Below are 20,176 nucleotides of genomic sequence, written 5' to 3'. Positions count from 1 at the left end.
TAAAATAGCACAGCTGCCCTTTGTTCAGTGATTCCTCTTGCAGTCCCTCTCACTAAAGGTAGGACACTCACACACCCTCTTACCTACCTGTAAACATTCCTGAGGGATTGTCCTCCAGTCGATAAGGTGGCCGACTTCCACTTTTGGGTCAGGCTGGAGTTCCTGAAATAGAAAGGCAAAAATAGAAACCCACAAAATACAGAAAACAACAATATTCAGTCTGCTTCTCCCTCTTGCTAGCCTCAGGGGGTGTCCAATTATGACGCCCTTGAGGGAATGACAGTGCTTGGATTTCTGTCAATACAGGCTTCAGGTAATGTTTCTCAATAACATTCTGAATTATTGATGATGGAGAGATTGAGAGAAGGGGGTAGTTAACTTTCACTTTTATGCATGAAAAGGAGGAAGGGAGATGAGAGAGATGCGTTAGCACAATTGCCACCCAACATATTTTAAACTGATCTGTTTGATTCGGTGACCCCGAGGTAAGACTCCACAGAAGATTGAAGGTGCATCCTGACTGACACAAAGCCCAGAATGGTTTGGGAGTTATAAGCCTCTGTGAAGATGAATCTAAATAATTAACAGGAGGCAGATGAATGAAGAGGATTCCACTGGCGCATGCCTGATCCTTCTTCCACTGATAGCCCTCTGGGCTTTTTTTCGCCCATTGCAAATAGACATGAAGACGATGGATGATGCCTGCAGCGGTTTTTCGGATCGATCAGAGAACCATCTCACTGTCTGAGTCCTGCATAGATCCCTGTGTGTGATGTCTGGCCAACTCGCTGTCTGTAGAAAGAAGTCCTGAGAGGAGGCCTGACTGGAGGCAGGTCTCTGCTCCTTCCAGAGTGATGCTCGTTCACACAGCAGTGGGTGTTAGCCAACAAATTGGATTCTTATTGAATACTGGACGGTCAGTGAGACACCAGTGTTTGCATCCCCACACTCACAACCAATAGTGTACATCAGTGTAGTGCTGTAACTGTTTTCATAACTTTTGTTGGCTCTTGCTGTCAGCTCAGTTTTACTTTGACATCAATCCCCTAAAGATCTGCCATGGAAGCTCAAGTATAAACCAGCCTCTAATCTGTGGGGATTCTCGATGAGGACAGTGTAGAGTAGTCTGACATGGGGTGACAATCGATGGCCTCTCCGACAGGACAACCCGTCACTTGTCTGAACTCTGTGGGCGCTGAGGTTAAAGCAGCATTCCCTTGGGAACAGGCTGAGTGGCGTTGATGGCAGGGAGGGTCCCAACCTCCCCTGACAGACACATCTCATCCCGGATGCCATCTTGGCCTCTGCCTGCCATGGCACAATGCAGAGACTGCGAGACTGCATTATACTGACACCAGGCAGTTGACATACTAATCCAAGAACTAAAGGACTACGGGGACCATTGATTTTCTATTCTTGGTAAAAGACAAGAAGCCAGCCATCACTCCTCTTCGACCAGGGATGCTAATGGACTTTTTAAAATGTTGCTACGGAGATCCTCTGGGGATGCTCTGTTTTTGCCACTGCAGGACCTTTGAAATATACCGAAATCCCCAGCTCCTTTATCTGACATGTTTGTATTCAACAGCCCAGCTTAGATGTCTCGACTGTGTCAGGTGTTTATCCACAGCATCTGCCAGGTACCACTGAAGGTCTAAACTCTGACATCTGATTTAAGAATGAAAGTAAACTGACAAATAATGTTTTAAAGCTACTTATGATGTTTGTGCCTGTTGATTCCCATTTTGGGTGTATCAGTTACCATTTATTTCTGTTAAACATTTTAAATTAGACATACACAAGTAACTGGAGAACAAAAACACTTTATGAAATCATCATCAGGACCCACAGGAAATGTGAAGCAGCGTTTTGAAAGAACATCCAAAAGCTATGTTTGTATTGTTTATGATAAGGGGGCCACATTTAGAACAAAGACCCCTTCTCATTTGAATGTATTCTCACCACAACCGCCACAGGCAAATGTAAATATCTTGATAAACTGTGGAGATCTTTTAAAGGTGATTTTAAAGGCATTCTTACTTGGCCCTTGGTTGTAACTACACTAGAATTAACTAATTTGCGCCTCATGTACACCCCGTCTGAAAACTGGCCCATACAATCCACCTCTGTGTCCTCTGGGGGTTGTTCTCTCAATTATTGCCCAGTGCTCCTTGATCCCAATTCCAATTTGCCGTGACGACGTCTTCGTGGTTAACCATTGGAAATCTAATTAGCAAGTTTCTCCTCTCTGAGAGGGTTGAGTGCAGAGTTGAATTGACTGCTGGGCGAAGGAACGAAGGGCTGCAAACAGGCAAAATCTATTTTTGCTTCAAAGAATACTGATGGTCAGTACTGAGGTACATTCCTCTGGAAGCTGTGTTTTTCACGTCATCTCTCATATTCGAATGTCAGCTGCGACTGCGCAAAGTCAAGTGTGGGAATGATGTGAGTACGAAGAGAAAAACAGCTCCGTGCAGACGGTTATGTGCTGCGTGATTGGTGTCATGGGACTGCAGTGAGTTTGGTGGTGTGATGAACCTTCTGAAAGGAGCGTGGGGAGGGACAATGGGCCCTCAACAATGAAGTGTTTGTCTCGCCACGATCCGTTCATATCATGTGTTGTTTTTCCTCGTGTCACATTAAAATTCCCATGTGGTTGTTTTGACAATAACAGAAAAAAAGAAAAAGAATAATCAAGCAGGTTTCTGGGAAAGCAAGGAGGGCTAGACGACTTGACACCCTCTTGTTTCCTAAAGCTAATGGAAAATAATCTTTAGTCAGAATTCTTACAGTATTTCATATCTTAATGTGTGTTGTTGAACACTGCTTCTTTAAAGCTATGGACGTCTGTGAAGACATCTTTACGTTATAATAATGAAAGAGTATTTGTTGTTCAGATGAAAGGAATGGTGTCACGGAGGCAGTGATGTGTACTGATGTACCTCTAAGCACCATAAGCAGCACCACTACGCTCCATATGCTAATGTTGAATTATATGACATTATTACTCTTTCAGCCTCTTTTACAACCAGGGTCGTCATACAAAAAACCTGTTTTCTCATTTGGTGGCCATATTCATGGTGTTATTACAGCACCCAGCACAGGAAGCTGTTTTGTAACGGTCTTCTGAGAGAAGAGGTTAATCTGGCTAATTGTGTCTAAAATGGCAGAGGAGGATGGGTGTATGCTCACTCGTTGTGCTGGTCGGTGTGTACCACACACACGTCTGAGTGGAGGATAGTGCGGCTGAAAGATTTTCACAGCTAAGGGGCTGAGAGATTTCCAAGTGCACAGAGGTGTGAGGTGAAAGGTATACTCTATTCTGTAGCTATCAAAAGCAAGTGGATTACTCTCACCACCACTGAAGCACCGGGGAGGTCAGGGAATATTAGAGGCGGATTCTGCATTAGGATTATGCTCCGCTGCTTGGCTGTGTGCAGCAGGTGTTGGAGGGAAAATGGACGTCCCAAGAGTCGACGGGTGCACAGTGTGCGGTTGATTGAGGATAAAACTGAATTTTAAGAGTGACTTTTTATGGGACTGTTGTCTCCAGCTAAGAGGGGGGGTGGACTCTGTTTATGTATTAATTCAAATGCCCAACATTAGAGACCAAGATTCTCTTATTATTTAATCTTATTTCTATGTTAAAGCAGTTTTTACATCTTGTCAATCTGGAGACACAGCACTGTTGCTGAATCCAAATGCACGTCAGATAATCAATGAAGCATCTCAGCAGTGCGTTTTGTCCAAAGAGGCCCAACTGCCAGTGTTTCCCAGATGGCTTAACAAGTCCAGTCCATTAAAGACAAAATGACCCGAGCTCTCTGGTCCAAACCCTGCAACACAGAGGGCAAACATGAGCTGGGATAAGCGGCGGCTTATTTCCCTTCGACAGCTGTCAGCTCATCAGCCGTTCTCTCCCTCTTCAGACTGCTCGGAAAGTCATTAACTGATCCGACTCTGTTTTAGGTTAAATTAAGAAAGTTCAGGGTTCCAGTGGGGAGTTGCATTGTTGACACATTTGCGGGGGACGTAAACATAGGAGCTCGGCGACAGCAGGTGTGTTTCAGCTGTGTCCATCTGGATCCGAAAGGTCAAGTGGGATAAGCGGCCATTTTACCTCGGATGTGCTCTCGGGTCAATGCCAGGACTTGAATCAGAGCCTTAACTTTGTGTTTGTTTTTGTCAAGGCACTCGGACGTTTGTTGTATATTTGAGCATGTCAGGGTTTTTTGTTTTTTAAGGTTTTCAAGTTGTTTTCCAGCACGTCACTGAAATTTAACAGAAACAGAAGTAGTTTTAGCACAAACACCAAATCAATGCTCTTTTTCAACTCCTTAGATGCATAAAGTCATGTTTACCTTCACTCACCTAATTAGATTGTTTTAAACTAATTAATTATGATTTAAAGAAGGCAGTGTCTTACCAGCATATTAACAAAACAGAGAATCTGATTAAGGATTCAGTAGTTCAAGTCTTATTTATTGCCCTGTAGCCCTCATTGACGTAGTTCTGCTCTTATAAATTTTTCTGGAAAGTGAAATAATCCATCAGTATAATAAAATAATTCCAAAACATCAGTCTCGCTCTGAAGGTGAAGGATGAGATCCTGACACAGCATATCACTTCGTGTTAAGGGATTTACCTGAGGGCTCGTTAATTTGTTTTTGCATCATCACAGACCTTTATACTGACTTGGCCAACTCCCCGTTTTGACTGCTTCCCCCTCTGGAAAATGGCTACAGGCCATGGCAGTTCAGACTAACCGGTTCTGCAGCAAGTGGCACACAAAGGAGGTTGTTTTTGTTTGGTACATTTTGTCGCTTGCCTGTGTCTGTCAGCAGTGTTGTAGTGATACGGCAATAAATTCTTTAATCCTGAATTTTATGCGTCCTCGAGGCAAAGCCTCCCTCCCTCGTCTTGTCATCAGGCATTTCCTCATAACTTAAGTGGACTAAAATTTGCCTAGCTTAATGATAAAGCCATCAAGAGACTGCAGGTCTGCGTGGTGTGTCTCTGCTTGTTGAAGTGAGTTTCAGGGTATCTGAGTGGTCTTGCATAAGCTCTTGTACTCACTATGGTTGTCTGGTTTGGCATGCATCATCATGCATCACACACTCTGCTGGCAGCCTTCCTTAAGCTAAGCGCCCAGGTTGTCAATAAATGATCTCTGCCTTCCTTCCTCACAAGGATGTAATGTTCCCGCGATGAGCTGCTAATGTTTTTCGACGGCTGTCTGTGCACATTCATATCAGAAGTGAACAAGTTGTGTAGATGGTTTGGTATGTGGGACTCGCACAGTTGCACAGTGTTTAACATCACTTTTGTGGCTAATTTAAGAAATTATAGGAGCAAAGTTGTCCCAACTCTTCTTTCTGCCCTGAATCTTTTTGACATCTTAAGGATTTTTCTCATGGATTTGTCTCTCGCAGCGATTCTGCCGTAACACAATCTGTTTGTTCAAATGGCTGTCCTCCTTGGCAGGGAAAAAAACCATCCAAATCATGGCATATGATGCTAATCCATCAGGTATATTGTCCTCGTATATCGCCTGAGGCAGACCACACAGGCTGTTGTACTTCACAAAGTAAACACCCGCCCACTCCCCTCGATTTATGGCGTGGTGATCGTCGCTTGACCTCATTGCTAAATGCTGCTTTCTCCTCTGCATTTAAATGAGGCACGCAGACTGTTATCAATATTGATGACAGTTCATGTCCCTGTTGACTTAATTTTCTACTCCCACTTAAAACCATGTGGCCCAAGTCTCATTGCCAAGCGACACAGTACATAAACTTGGGCAGGCTTGTGAGAACCCCCGTGGAGGACGTATTGCCTTGAACAAGTTGGCGGTGAGCGCAGGTCATCGTAGTTTGAAGTTTGTTTCAGTAAATCCCTCTGCCGTCCATCTGTCACCGTCTCTTCTCTCACATATCAAACAGATGTGGAAAAGTAACGTTTGTGCACAACGACCAGAGCCGTTATTTATTCCCACGTTCACTCAACACCAAACTTTTTCTTAGGGAATCCATTTGCAGGAGGAATTAACCTTTTTGTGATAAGTTGAGCTCATTATTTTTTCTTTGTTGAGTTTGCTTGTCAGAAATGGTCTGTGCTGTTGTAAAAGCTTTTCTGTAAGAAACACTCACTGATTAGCTACCGAATTGCACGTGTTGTTGTAGAATGAATCTCTTCCTGTTTATCAGCCTGAGTGGTGTATTATGTGAATGTCTGTATATGGTATCGCCTGTCTGAAACAACATGTAGAAGGTCTCGTTGCCTTTTAAAGTCACTGACGAAATACACACACACACACACACACACACACACACACTTTTAGCCTGAGTAGTTAATGCTTGTGTAGTGGCGGTTGGAGTGAGCTGTTCTCCTCGGTGCAGTCCAATGTTTAATTGTGCTCAGTCACCTGTGAAAGACTGGTTGACAGTAAATGAGGCGTTTGTCCTGGTGGTCCGTGCCCCCGTGTCCTGCCTCCCCGTCTCTGGTTCTCTCTCTGTCTTCAGTCTACATCTTTTTTAATGTGTGCGTCTCTGTCATCCCGGCGGTTCGGCGGACACTCAGTCGCATCACTGCATTGACACAAGGCATTGCATGCTAATAAGAACTTAGCTTGCACCTTTAAGCACTGGTGCTGTCATGGCTCAGTCATGTTATTATTACAGTTGAATTTTCATTGCGATCTTGATACACTAACTAACTCAACACAACATGAGGTTTAGGAGGACTGTAATATACTTCATCTTGTAGTATTAGCTGTAGCAGTCTGTATTCACTGTGTGACTGTAGCTCAGACATGCTAACCGTCTTAATCCTGATAACTTTGTGTCTGATTTTAGGTGGGAGGTGCTTCTGTTGTGGACCATGTGCTTCTGCTGAGGTCTCATCTACTGACACAATGAGGCTGACGCCCAGCTCGCCTCGCCCCGTCCTGCCAGCCCTCCTGGCCCTCACCTTAGCCGCCTTCTTACCTCAGCTGTCCTCAGGAGCCACGCCGTTTCCCCAGGACCTGGAACCAATCAGCATCGTGGGCAGAGAGTGTAAGTTCAAAACGTTGCCATGGTGATCCTTGTTGCAGGAGCAGTTGTGAAAGTAAGTCAAGGGACACAAAGGCATTATTTCTCAACACTGGGGTGTAAAGGCTTAGAGGGGTGGATGTGTTGAAGGGCATGTTGACTGCAAACAAATCTGCAGAGGTTTGCGTGGCATTAGAATTCATCTAGTCCTCTTTGGTGGGTGTGAACAAAAGGAAATTTCAGGTCAGGGCAACATCCAGGAAAACACCTCAGTTGAAGCTGAATTTGTGAGAAGTAACTGCCTAGAAATGAACCTTATTTACAAGTTGTTTGTGGTTGAGGAAGAATGATTTTGACATGTAACTGCTAACCCAAACCTTTCAAACATCTGAATCACTTTTGGTGATCACCTTTTTCACTATATGGAAGTAAATATGAGTTAAATCACAATGCCAAACGTTTTCAATCATGCAATCAAAGCAAAAATGTCAATAACAAACACAGCGATCACTATGCAGTTACAATGACACCCCATAAATGCATATTTTTATTGTCCAGTCCTACTTATCAGTGCAGCTTATGAAAGTAAAACCCCTGAGATCAGCGGCGGCCCTTCAGACAAGACTATGACTGAGGAGAATCATCTATTCGCTCTCAAGTCAGTGTCTCATCGGACCACCCTGGGGACCCATCAGTGGCACCCGGTCACTGGGGAGGTCCACGGCAAAGGTCCGGGCTGCTAAATGTAATGGCCCATAATTGATTTAAGAGGAGTGGCCCACACACTGTAATTGATCTATCTGGAGGAGAGTAACGCAACCATTAGCAGAAATAGCTGCGCTAATAGTGCTATATGTGGAGCTCCGTCCCAGGTGTAATGAGAGCAATTTGTCACCTCTGGTTCCAGCAGGTGACAGTGCGGCACAAGGTCTCTCACAGCTCTGTGAGACGTCCATTATGAATCGCAGTACTTCATCAGGCTGAAGTCTATGAAATCAGACCAGAGTCACTGCTTCTTTTGGGAAGCTGGCAAACGAGTCACCTCAGAATGTTTTCTGTGACAGACTGTGTGCTGAGCGGGTATCAGTAGTTCAGAGAGCGAAGGTATTATTATACTGGAGCTCATTAGTATTTCCTCTCTTCTTTTTGGAGGTCTTCAACATCTCGTATACTCAGGTGAAACTGAAAAAAAATATTTCTGAAAATAATTAATTACATTTGAAGAAGAAGAAGAATCAGCTTTATTGACAGTATATATATTTTTACACACACATTGAATTCGTCTTCTGCATTTATCCCATCCTTAATTGAACACACACATGCAACACCCGGCAAATTACATGCAGTGAAACACACACAGGAGCAGTGGGCAGCATCAAGCGCCCGTGGAGCATATTGGGGGGTTAAGTGCCTTGCTCAAGGGCACATCAGCCGGCTAATGAAGGGGGGGGGGCATTTTTCGCATTAATCACTCCTCCACACCCAAATTTTTCCTGCCCGTCCGATAGGGGAATCGAACCGGTGACCCTCCGATCACAAGCCGCTTCTCCAACCTCTAGGCCATGGCAGCCTCCGTAATAATAAAAAATACAGTTTTAGTTTGCCCTTTATTGACTGTTTCTTGTGTAGTTTGCTGTGTAAATATGTGTGCTGCTCCAAGTCTGACCGGTAATCCACAACCAAAAGATGTTTAACTTACTGTCAAAATGTCAGTCATAGCCAATCTAGTTGCAGTGCAGAAGCGTTGTCACAAACAAAGTAGCGTTTTGAGCGTTCATGCGGGTTGAACCTTGCTCCAAAGTGGTGGTCTCATCGAAATGAATGAAGAGACCAATTTCTTGATGCTGGTGCTGGTTTGATTCAGTGTCGTGAAGTGTGACGAGCAGCGTACACGTGTTCCCAGAGGCAGCGATCTTAAATAACTCTGAATGCCATCTTCTGCCCCCCGAACTTTAGAGGATGTGAAAGTGCTGAAGAGTAATTAGAAGTCCTCATTTGCCAGGGGGAGGCGCACTGAGCCACCAGGGGTCTCTTCACTCGACAGCACAGCAAGGTCCAGCGCTCAGCGAGACATTAAGCGCTTTAAATCTTTAAAGAGTCGATCTGAGACCAGCGGTTTGGGGAATGTACGGCTCCCTGTAGCGAGACTCATTTCAGATTGTGGTGTATTTCTAGTGAGGATTGCTAATTCATCAGCAGCCCGGGTCAGATGGGAGGCCGGAGGACCCTTAATACAGTACTTTACAGCTGCAGAGTGCCGTGGCCCTGAGCCGAATCTTCTCTTAGTTAAAAAGTGGAAACAGCAGGGGAAGTCTCTGAGATGAGGTGGACTGTCAGTACTGAGTCGGCCAGTTGTGTTTCTGCCTGGAGGATTCTTTTCTTTTTTGGAACAATTGAAAGGCACCTTCATGTATCGACTGTCTGTCATTCTGTTATTTAAATTACTGGACTCCATCTCCCGTAGTTTAAATTAATATTTCCCTTGCATGAGTTTGAGTCGAGAGTCTGCTGTTTGAGAGGAAAAAGTCGAGATGGAATTAAAATGTAGAAGAATACACTTAATGTATACTGCCTGCAGTAACAGATATTTTATACTTGTAGTATTATTAGTAATACGGGTATTTCAGGGTGGTTTGTTCAGGTGAAGGAATTCAAATTGCATGCGTGACAATAATGAGTTGAACTTTTGTGACTTCAGAGACAGACGAGTTCTATTCAAATGTGGGCAGACCAGACAGGAAGATTGTCACATCGCGATGCTTTGAATCGTTTCCCTGTCGTCACTTGGCACAGTCCCCAGACGTGTCAAAAACGTGTTTACCAGGAGCCATTTATTTAAATCATACTGACTTCTGTGACACGACCGGCTAATTTGCAACACTGAACGGCCCCTTTTTCCCCCCTGCTCATCCACCTCCACAAGTGCGCATTAGCATACAGTGCATGCTCTGGATTTCAGAACAACAGGCCAAACTGTAACTTTGGCTTAGTGTCTCTTAAACTGCAGTGGTGGAATGTTTTGCTAAGCTGCTTTTATTGTTTCCCAGAGAAACAAAAAAGACAAAAAAGTTGTTAGCTTGTATTTCTCAGTCTTATGAGTACTTATACCCTTTTCCTTTCTCTCCGTCTGTTTACCCACACAGCCTCATACCTGTACCCCAGCTTCCAGGGACTCATGTCGGACAATGACACCGTTCGCCTGGGCCTGGACTTCCAGAGGATGCTGAGGATCAACCACATGCTCTACATCGCTGCCCGGTCAGTCATCGCCTCTAAGTCATGTAGCTCGATGCAGATTGTTTAGTTTGAAAATCTGACTGGGATTTAGGGCTGTCCCAAATACCATTTTTGGTATTTTTGCATGTGTAGCAAGTGACTGGACCTCATTTGTGCAAGAGGACCAGAACAAAGTGACAAAGTTCCAGCTAATAATTTTAATCTTTCACAGATTAATTGACACACACACTGTGTGTTAGCCTGATCTGACCATGTGAATACAAGCATGGCTGCACAAAGGGTCCAATGACAATTGTTTCACTCCTCATTAATCATCAAATTCATGTTTCTAATCATTTAATCCATTAATGTGAAAAAAGCTCTCACGTTAGCTGAGCCCCAAACTTTTTTCTGTTGAGTTTTTAAATAGCTTTATCAGCAGCCAAAAATCCCTGACACATGCATTTTATATATAAAAAAAACAATGATTTATTTGTTTGTTTCATCTTTATTTAATCAGTAAAGTCAATTAGGCATGAAGTCAATTCAGTTCTTATTTACTATGATAGCTGGGCAAGAGGCAAATGTGCTCTGAGGGAGAAAAATGGACTGAATGCCCAGCAGCATAAACAAAAAGCTGCAAAAAAGAAAAAAGGGTTGACAAGAGACAATGCAAATAGTAAAGTTCATTAAAAAAGCATTCACAGACACCACCAACAATAAGAAGAGCACCAGGATGAATGTGATAATAGCATGTGGCAGCAAGGTTAGATAAATTAATGGGTATTTCGCTGAGAGACTTTTGTATGAGTGACAAAGCCTTGAAGCAGACCGAGTTCCAGGAAAATTTCAGATTAGTTTTTAAAGCTAAAACTCCCAGAAGCCTCAAAAGTAAATTCTGAAAAAAAGTCCTTCTAATGCTGTTGTGAGTACTTCAGTAAAACCAAACTTTTCTTCGTGTCTAAGGAATCTAGGGCAACACGTCCACACCGAACTGCTTTCGTGTTTCAGGTTTTTCTTGTGCGTCTCTCAGCTTAATCGCACTGTGCTCCCCTCTTGATCATGATGTTGAAGGTTAATATATTTAAAAAGTGCAAGCTTGAACCTCCTCTGCCTGGTTTCATCGTACAAAATGAGTTCTGCTGCACTTGTTGGCTCTGTCTCAATGTGCTCTCACTGCCAAGAACCTTGTCCAGAAAGGTATGGAGAGTCTTAATGTGGCTAAATGTACTTAATATTTTCCACAGCTGCACACAACAAAGTGCATGCCTCACTTCACAAAGTGATTCATATGCCAAGTGTCAATAGTTGGGAAACTTTTGTGAAGTTATGAGGTTTAAATGGTAAATGCTGAAGTACATCATTGGCTGTTAATCCACCTTCCACTCTCTGTTGTAGAACGGCTTCGATCAGTCGTCCTGAGTGAAATGGAAGCATTTTGGAAAGCCTGTTTTGAAGAAATGGTTGGGTTAGAGGCTTGACAAGCTTCACATTCAACAAGGCTCACAAAAAGCGTGCAGAAGTGGCCCCACTAATGGTGCTTTGACTCTTTGTCTCTTGCAGGGACCATGTGTTTGCCATCAATCTTGCCACTTCCTCTGAGCAGATAATCCCTCAGCAGGTAGGAAAGCCTGTCCACATGACTGAAAATGTCCTGCTGCTCATAGTTGCCATTCAGAGTCACCTCTGTTTTCAATGTTTGGGCCCATGACTTTGACTTTCATAGCCATGTATCTATAGAACGTTATTTAATGTATATCGTGTGCATGTCATCTCTTATGTACAAAGTGTTCTGTTGATTTTCTCTCACATCGGGGCAGTGTTTGACACCTCTCGAGCCCTCAAAAGATGCTTCAGCACCCAGTAAATCTGACATTTTTCGCCGAAAGTAATTTTTAGAATTCTGCAGATGATGATGGAGCTGTTGTAGGGATGGGCAATGGGACAGTTTTAGATTTTAGATCATTTACATGATCGACCTTGAAGACTTTTCAGGCCACTTGAAGAGATAGCAATATTAAATTTTGTCTTTCTTCTTTTTCCCAAATCTGCATAACCTCATTGACTTGATTCAGGCATTATTTATTCAGGAAAGTATCACTGAGATACAAGATCTCTTCCTCCAAGGAGTTCCAGGACTGACTAACAGATCCACATTATAATACGAGCCGAGTTATGTGGCCATCTGAACGGTTATGCTAAAACCATAAACAGTGCAATTTGGGTTATCGTTAGCAGCAGGGATAGACCCAACATCTGCTCTGATATTCAGCATTTGTCCACTTTCTGATTAAATGAAATCATTTATTTAATAATTTTAATGATTTAAAATAAAGCTAATTTATCACGCGCTCCCACCTGTCCTGAACGTACTGTAGGTTTGATGCAAAGCAGTGCTGTGTAAACCTCGAACAGCAGTTCTGTTTTTCTGAACCTCACTGTGTGATTTTACAGGGAAAAAACACCTCTTGCAGTGTGTGTGTATCATTATTTTCCCTTCTACTCTTTGCCTGACTTTTCATTCAAGTATTAAGCAATCTCTCTTCAGACATACATCCAATACAAGTGGAGCGAGCCTCTTGTGGCTTTTGGAGTGCTATGCTCCCTTCTATCTGAATCTCATTTGTCAAACGTGATCGCACTTAAATAAAATGCGTCTGAGGCCTGCACTTTTGTTTGCTTGTATTTAGATCAGTGTTAAACGCGTCATTCTGATAAGGCCACCGCTCCATGTCGAGGAGATCTTGAGGTATTGATTTGGGTGTCGACTGTGGCACAAAGAGGAGCACTACAATGTTGGTCCATCATTTTTCAGTGATAGGAGAACTTAGTTGTTAAAACTTTGTAGATGACGCACTTTTTTAGACATTTCCTCAAACCTCAGCCGCCTCCGATGCGACAGAAGGAAGTGTATAAAATTATGGACTTTATCCGTATTCTGCTGTGGCGTCGTCTCTCTCCAGTTCCTGCTGCCCATCTGATTTTGATCGTTAGTCTGTGAATGACTCATATCACCAGAAAATGGTGCCTCTTCATCACGGATCCTCTCCTTCACATGAGCTCATTTTTAAAGCTGCTCTTCATTTTTCACTCCGGCCGCTCATTCATTTTCTGCCCTTCACTGATCTCCTCAGGCCTTGGCGGCCATAAGTAATTATTAGTAAACCAAATCGAGTGTGGGAAAGGCAGGGACCATTACCATAATGCTGACTCCGGCCGAATCGTGTCACATCTTCGCAAGTCGCGCCTGAGATGCTTCGCACGTGTACCTCAGGCTTCTCAATCAGAGGCGGTCATATACTGCTCATTGATTTTAAGCTTGTCCGTACGCCGCTGAGTTTATTATTATTATTACTATTATTATTATTATTGATGATAATGTTTTGTGGATAGATTTTCTTATTTTCTGTCAGAAATCCGACACTTGAAAGATGTGTAACACCCAGTGCACCCTGAAGGATGAGGCTGGCAGTGATTTTCTTGCTATCTTGAAAAGACCAAAACCAACAGTGAATTGAGTATTGTCTCTGTTCTCACCGGTTGACAGATTCCTTTATTACCACGATCACGGCCACCATAGTTTAATCTGATTTGACCTCATGTACACCAAGGCGCTTATGTAAAAACTCATTCATGGGGATAAGTGCCACAGAGAGGAGAGGATAGTCAGGAAATATTGAGAGCGTGATTGACACGTTGTTGGTTGCAGCCTTTTCAAGGGATTTGCAGATAAAGAGAAAATATAGGATAAGGTCCTTAATCCTTCAGTGCATTCATCATTCTGTGCGCAGTGGAAATGAAACACCTTCTTTAAGATGCATGTTTGGTCTTCATCATGTGCCAGTTTTCCTGGTTTCCTGGCACTTAGATTGGAAGTAGTTTCTGATTTGAATGCTAGGCTGAAAGAAGTCAGTTGGACAAATTGTGCTTGACAGGACTTATGGTCCAAGCCAAGTGACCCCTCGGCTCCAAAAAATATGCCCTATCACATGGTGGCTTATTGTGAGGTTGTGATTGAGCAGACCTTGAGTCGAAATTTAAGATCTAAACAGCAAGAGATCAGAAAGACAAAGAGATCTCTGAGTCACGAGGACATGCACAGCAGAAACAGAGAAAAGACTGAAAGGTATTCATGCTAAGTAGATATTTCAAGTACTCATAATACTGGTCTTACAACAAACGTACAGACTCGGTGTCAAGACAGTGATTAAATATCTGCATGTTCCCAAAGGTTTGAGGTTAACATTTAAAGTGATCACAAGGTTCACGAGACAGCAAAGGAGCATCATCTGAATACAGTGTACTGTTGAGGCAGAGCTCCAAAGTGACTGGCTGAAACTGAAGCCCGTTCAGGTCACACTTGGCCTTAGTCAGTAGTCTGAAATACCAGGAGTGCAGACGAAAAGCCCAGGATCAGATCCCAGTCGTGATGCGCTGCTGCTGCTCGCAGAGGCCATCCAATGGTAGCAAAGTGAGTGAGACGTCAAGCCTTCTGTCTGCTGAACGACTTGGAGCCGAAGCTGAAGGGAAAACAACCAGCAGCCTCCTCACTGGTATTTACGAACTCGGGTCAGTAAATTATCCGACTGTGGAAGGGAGCGCATTAAACCTTCATCTGGCAGAGCTTGTTAACAAGTTGATGGATCTTTTTCAGTAACAGCCCACTGGGCGGCTAGCACTGATACAGGAAGTGTGTGTTTGTGTGTGTGTGAATATCAAGGGCAGGGCTTTTGGCCAGTGGGTTAATTGGGGCTAATTGACTGCTTCTCATGTAGACAGTGAAGTGATGCAAACATCCTTTGCAGATTCTCATGCGTGTGTTCTCACAGATCCAGACTTATCTAGCAGAGTCTTTTTCTTTTTTATCACTGAGGAACCACAATGCTCAGCTGGCCACCGACGAGCCGCTCAGGCCGCCGCAGGCGTTCCTCACATGTTTGTTTTTCTTCACGACGGTTTATTGAAGTTAATGAGATTTTCATCACAGCTGTCTCGTAATAGCACTTGAACGACTGGGAGCAACAAAAGCTGGGATGGGGAGAAACAGCTTGGCTTTGAGCTGACAGTTGGCTGTCTGTTCGTCTTATAGAAACTGACTTGGAAGACGAAGGACGTGGAGAAGTGCACCGTGAGAGGGAAGAACAGCGTGAGTATATTCTTCCAGATACATCTCTTTCTCTCTGCTTTTACTTTTGGTTTTATTTCCCACTCCGTCCTCTCTCTTTTGCTTCTGACTTTGTTTGTTGCGCCGTGAAGTCTTGTAATAAGCAAAGGTGTGCAGGTAGCTTTTCAGAATCAGTGGCACATCCATCAGGAGGCGACAGAGTGGGGCTTTCGGCGTAGCTTTTTCCTCCCCAGAGCTGCAGAAAACAAAAGAATGAGCCTGGGGATTTCCATAATGACTGTAAAAGAGAGAGAAGGTTCTGTGTGTGTGTGTGTGTGTGTGTGTGTGTGAGCCAGTAAAATGTCTACCTGCTGTAAGTCCTGCTTTCATTCAGTCGTCTCCGTGCCAGAAGCCAACGTGGACCTCGTCCCTAATGTAACATCAAGCTGTTTTCCTCCTGACAGGACGAGTGTTACAACTACATCAAAGTGCTGGTGCCTCGCAATGACGAAACGCTTTTCGCCTGCGGCACCAACGCCTTCAACCCCACCTGCCGTAACTATAAGGTAAGATGCTGTCTGGTGTGCCGTGCGCTGCCTCCTGGCCTCAGTTGCAGATCAGAGATGATGTTGCGGCTGTAATGAAGTGTGTTGAGGCTGTTTCAGTGTGCATTACTTAAGTCACCCCTGGAAAAGAAGAAGCACAAGCTGAACTCGCATCACATTAGCGCCACGCTGGTCCGTTGTGAGTGCGTTATTATCAGGGTTAGTGTGTGTCATAAACACACACTTTAAGACAGGTCACTGAGGCTCACGCAGACATTTCATACATCAATGAAAACTGCAAAATGCTGCCTGAGGTCAGTTTTACACAAATGCACCGTAAAAGTCACAACACAAGCGAGACGGTGGGGCCTGAGGGACAAAAGTAGTTTGAGGTCAGTATTGTTATTTGATTCAATGAATAATATTTATTAATATATTTATACAGTTAATTTATATGATTCATTTAAACTTAAGTCATGTTGGCTCCCTCGGATATCAATCAAACTGTGAACATGGTTTTAATTTGCAAATGAACTCTAATATAATTTACTATCTTAATATTAAATCTGAACAAAAGACTTCACTCTAAAATAGTTTTAATTATTGTAAATAAGGTCAATAAAACACGAGATAACATGCTTTTACTGCAGTTTCATTTTGCACATCCACATCCAGTGCTGCCAGCAGACTGATACAGATACAGTACATCTGAGACAGGCTACCACAGCCCGAACAATAGATCCAATAATGTTCACACCACTTGAAAAGGGACATCCACTATGAAATAACTCCCACACAAACACTGCTGCGAAGGCGGGTCATACCAGGTTAAACGCAGCATTTGTCGCAGCTGTGAGCTCAAACTGCTGGCACACAAGTGAAAATAACGGGAAAGTTATTAACGCCAATTAAAGGGACAGTCTGAACAGTGATATGAACGACAGCGTTTGCCAAATGTAGACCGGCCCCGCTGTCAAAGGGGAGCAGTGGGCTCAAGTTGAAACTAAGCAACAGTCATATACTCTGTGGACATATGCGGCGTGTGCCTGTTTTAATGGCGACAGCAGATGTGGAACAGGCAGCAGATCCCCACTGAGCGCACACTGTTCACTGTGAACGCTGCCGTGTTTGTGCTTGGCCTGCTGGCTTCAAACGCTTAATGTTGGTGGAATAATATGTTGGCTCAACAAGACGGAGAGCAAACTGTTGACAGAACACAAGATATGCTGATGATGGTAAAACCACAACAGCTTCTTTCACACCTCTGGAACAACGAAGAAGAGGGAGCAGATGAAATAAGAGGAGGAAAGTGTGGGAGGGGGGAGGGAGTCGAGAGACAAACCCATGCTGCACCTCGTCTCTGTGGTTATTCCATCGCTTCGGTGATGAATAACAGCACAGAGAGCTGCTGGCAAAGTGAAAACATTATAGACACAGACACCATTTATGCAAAAGTGGAGCTCCTGCACTTCCGAGGTCTGTTGAACGAAACCCAACATGACTTTGTGTTGGAGCCTCAGAGGTGACATCACAGGTTTGGACTGTGGTTCACAGCAGGCCGTTCGAGGAGGGGGTAGTACACGTCCTACAGCCCAGACTGTAAATCTAACGGTGAGGGGGAGCATGAAACCCAGAGGGGAGCTGAATACCTCAAGACTCGACGGCAGTCTTTTTTCCAGTACGCTGACCTAAGAGCTGACCCAGACTGGGTGAGAATCAGGGTCCTTCTGTGGTGTTAGATGATGGATGTGTCGTTTTGTGTTGTTGGCACTCAGTGCAGGGATAACCCCTGCACCTCTCACCCAGTTAAACCCTCATTCTGCCTCCTGAATACTTTTCCAAAGATTTATCAGTTACTTTTCAAAATCCATATGAACCCACTTCAAAGAAAATGTGTCATTTTAAAGTTGGTTTTCCTTCTATTCCCGATATTTTCGTCTTTTAAAACAGTGGTGAAGAACAATAGCAACAAATGCCAGGAGTTGAGTTTTCATTAAAGCAAAATTACAGTTTGTTCACTGGTTGCCAAATAATTCAGAGCACACCAGGCCAAATTCCCTCCGAGATACTGTTTTAGCGGTTGCTGACAAGTGAAGGAGCATTTAAAAGGTTGTTTTTTTAAATGGAGTCCGGCACAGAGCTCACTCTACATAAAACACACCAGATCTACATTACATCACCTCTAGAGAACTTCACAGAAAACAATGAGGCCAAAACAGCATCACTGATGTGCTGTAAACCCGAATCTTCTGTGGTCCGGCTCAGCTACAGACAAGAACGCAGAAACCACCAGCACTTCGTGGACCAACCTCCATCACTGAATTTGTATAATCTATCCAAGCAGGTTACAGTTGATTACTAATGTCAGTAACACACTATTTATCAAGGCTAACTTACTTTCGAACCCGCTGAGGGATTGTAATTTGGGCGATAAAAATAAACCTGACTTGATTTGACTTGAGTTCCTCACACTCATCTTTTTGGTGTTTCTCAGACAACAAGAAAGGCCTCACTGTAGACCCATGCACACACACACACCAGACCCATGCACACACACACACACCAGACCCATGCACACACACACACCAGACCCATGCACACCACGTCAGCATGCCAAGAAATCCAAAGCTGGACAGGCCTCGTTATGGCTGCCTAGTTACAGCTGCTTACATATGTCTGGACAGTTGGCAGTTGGGGTGTGTGTGTGTGTGTGTGTGTGTGTGTGTGTTATATTGAATATTGAATATATTATTGTCTAGTCGTGTTTGGGAGTTTCACAACTAAATAAAGCATCTCTACAGACTGCAGGCAGCTAAATACTGCGTACCTAAAATACTTTCCTCAATCAGATCATGTCTCAGGTGTCATAAAGGACCTGCACAGTCTCATTGCTCAGCGGCAGAGAATGTCTAAATGTTAAGACGCAGGAGTAAGACTGATGAAACATGTCTCTGCCACAGACTCCCTCTGGTAAAGAGCAGATGATTTACACGAAACACATCCTCGGGTTTCTTTCTCTCGGCAGCCCCCCAGCTGTGTCCCCTCTCTCCTCGTCTTTTTCCCCTCATCTGGGAAAAAAGTACAAGAGATGACTATCCAGGCAGCTGGTGGGAGAGGGAGGAAGTCTAAATCATATCAAGGAATCTGTCTCTGGGACTCCGTGAAAGCTCTGTACAGGAGAAAGAGGGGGTGGACTGAGTGAGAGACGTCTGTGTGTGTTGGTCAAAGATATGAATGAATGGCCAGCCACAAACCCGCAGCTTCACTGACCAGACTGCAGAGACAGCTGGTCTGAAGACAACAGAGAGGCTGTCTTCAACATGCGTTTGTGATGCAACACAACCTTGAAGCGTCAAATCCGTCTGTCTTCATGTGCCCACTGGGGTAACCATCCCGCCGTCACCACACAGCTTTGTTGATTCCTCATCTCTTACTTCTGAGGTCTGTTTCTTGTGATTAACCAACTGCTGCTTCGCTTCAAATCATGTCACTCTGCAGGCGACAAGTCTGGTCAATACCGCTGATTTCTAATCAGATTTAAAACAGAATTTGATTTAATTTGAGGGCCACAAATCTTCTGATTAGAGACTGAATGCTGTGAGTAGTTCTGTTACTGTGATCAAAGTCCTGCTGATCTTCTTTTTTTCTCATTTTTCTCTTTAATAAGTATTTCTGCATGACTTTTTTGACTACTCTCCTGTGTGCAAGCTTACGTTTCTGGAGTTCAGTTTGGAAAAGAGATAACATACATCGACAACAATTACATTTTCCATCAGTGTTGAAAAATGACTCATTATTGCCCCATAAAAACATCCGTACATTAAACTTTACCAAAGTAAATGTTCACGGTTTGTGTCCCACTGATGGAACTGTGTGTGTTCATAACCCGAGCCCTGTGAGTGGGTTCCCTGCTTATCATGTGTTCTCTTGGTCACGTGTCTCTTTCTTGCTTCTCCTCGTGTGTTTGCTTCCTGTTGCCGAACTGGAAAACACATTTAAAGCACTTTAAAGCGTCGTGCCTCCGCCTGAGCTTCCCTTGTGAGCTTTTATTCCTGTTTCTCTTTCAAAAGCTCTTTTCACCAAATCTAACCAAAGTTCAACACTGATGCTGTACAGCAGGCACATCCAATTAAAGCTGCACCTCTGCAGAATAAAGCAATTCATCTGAACAATAACCCAAAGTGAAGACTGAACAGTAGATGAGCACTCGACGCTTCTCAGACGTGATATTTAGGACGGAGCTGTTGTGTTGGATATCATCGGGTTCAGAGGTGTAAACA

At 43.8% G+C, this 20,176-nt stretch overlaps 1 protein-coding gene across 6 annotated transcripts in view; it reads left to right on the top strand.

The window, feature by feature from the left end:
* sema6e (sema domain, transmembrane domain (TM), and cytoplasmic domain, (semaphorin) 6E) overlaps positions 1-20,176 on the top strand; it is a 133,307-nt gene that overhangs the window by 68,655 nt on the left and 44,476 nt on the right. For all 6 annotated transcript variants that reach the window (XM_046400767.1, XM_046400770.1, XM_046400765.1 and 3 more), the window contains 5 exons: positions 6,855-7,055; positions 10,175-10,289; positions 11,811-11,868; positions 15,337-15,393; positions 15,816-15,917. In XM_046400767.1, the coding sequence (XP_046256723.1) occupies positions 6,914-7,055; positions 10,175-10,289; positions 11,811-11,868; positions 15,337-15,393; positions 15,816-15,917 (474 nt within the window). In that variant the 5' untranslated portion in view covers positions 6,855-6,913. The remainder of the gene's footprint in view (positions 1-6,854; positions 7,056-10,174; positions 10,290-11,810; positions 11,869-15,336; positions 15,394-15,815; positions 15,918-20,176) is intronic.

Source organism: Scatophagus argus, chromosome 9, assembly GCF_020382885.2.
Source record: "Scatophagus argus isolate fScaArg1 chromosome 9, fScaArg1.pri, whole genome shotgun sequence".
Classification (NCBI taxonomy): domain Eukaryota; kingdom Metazoa; phylum Chordata; class Actinopteri; family Scatophagidae; genus Scatophagus; species Scatophagus argus.
Note: the sequence above shows the minus strand (reverse complement) of the source record. Positions and strands in the feature narration are given on the sequence as shown.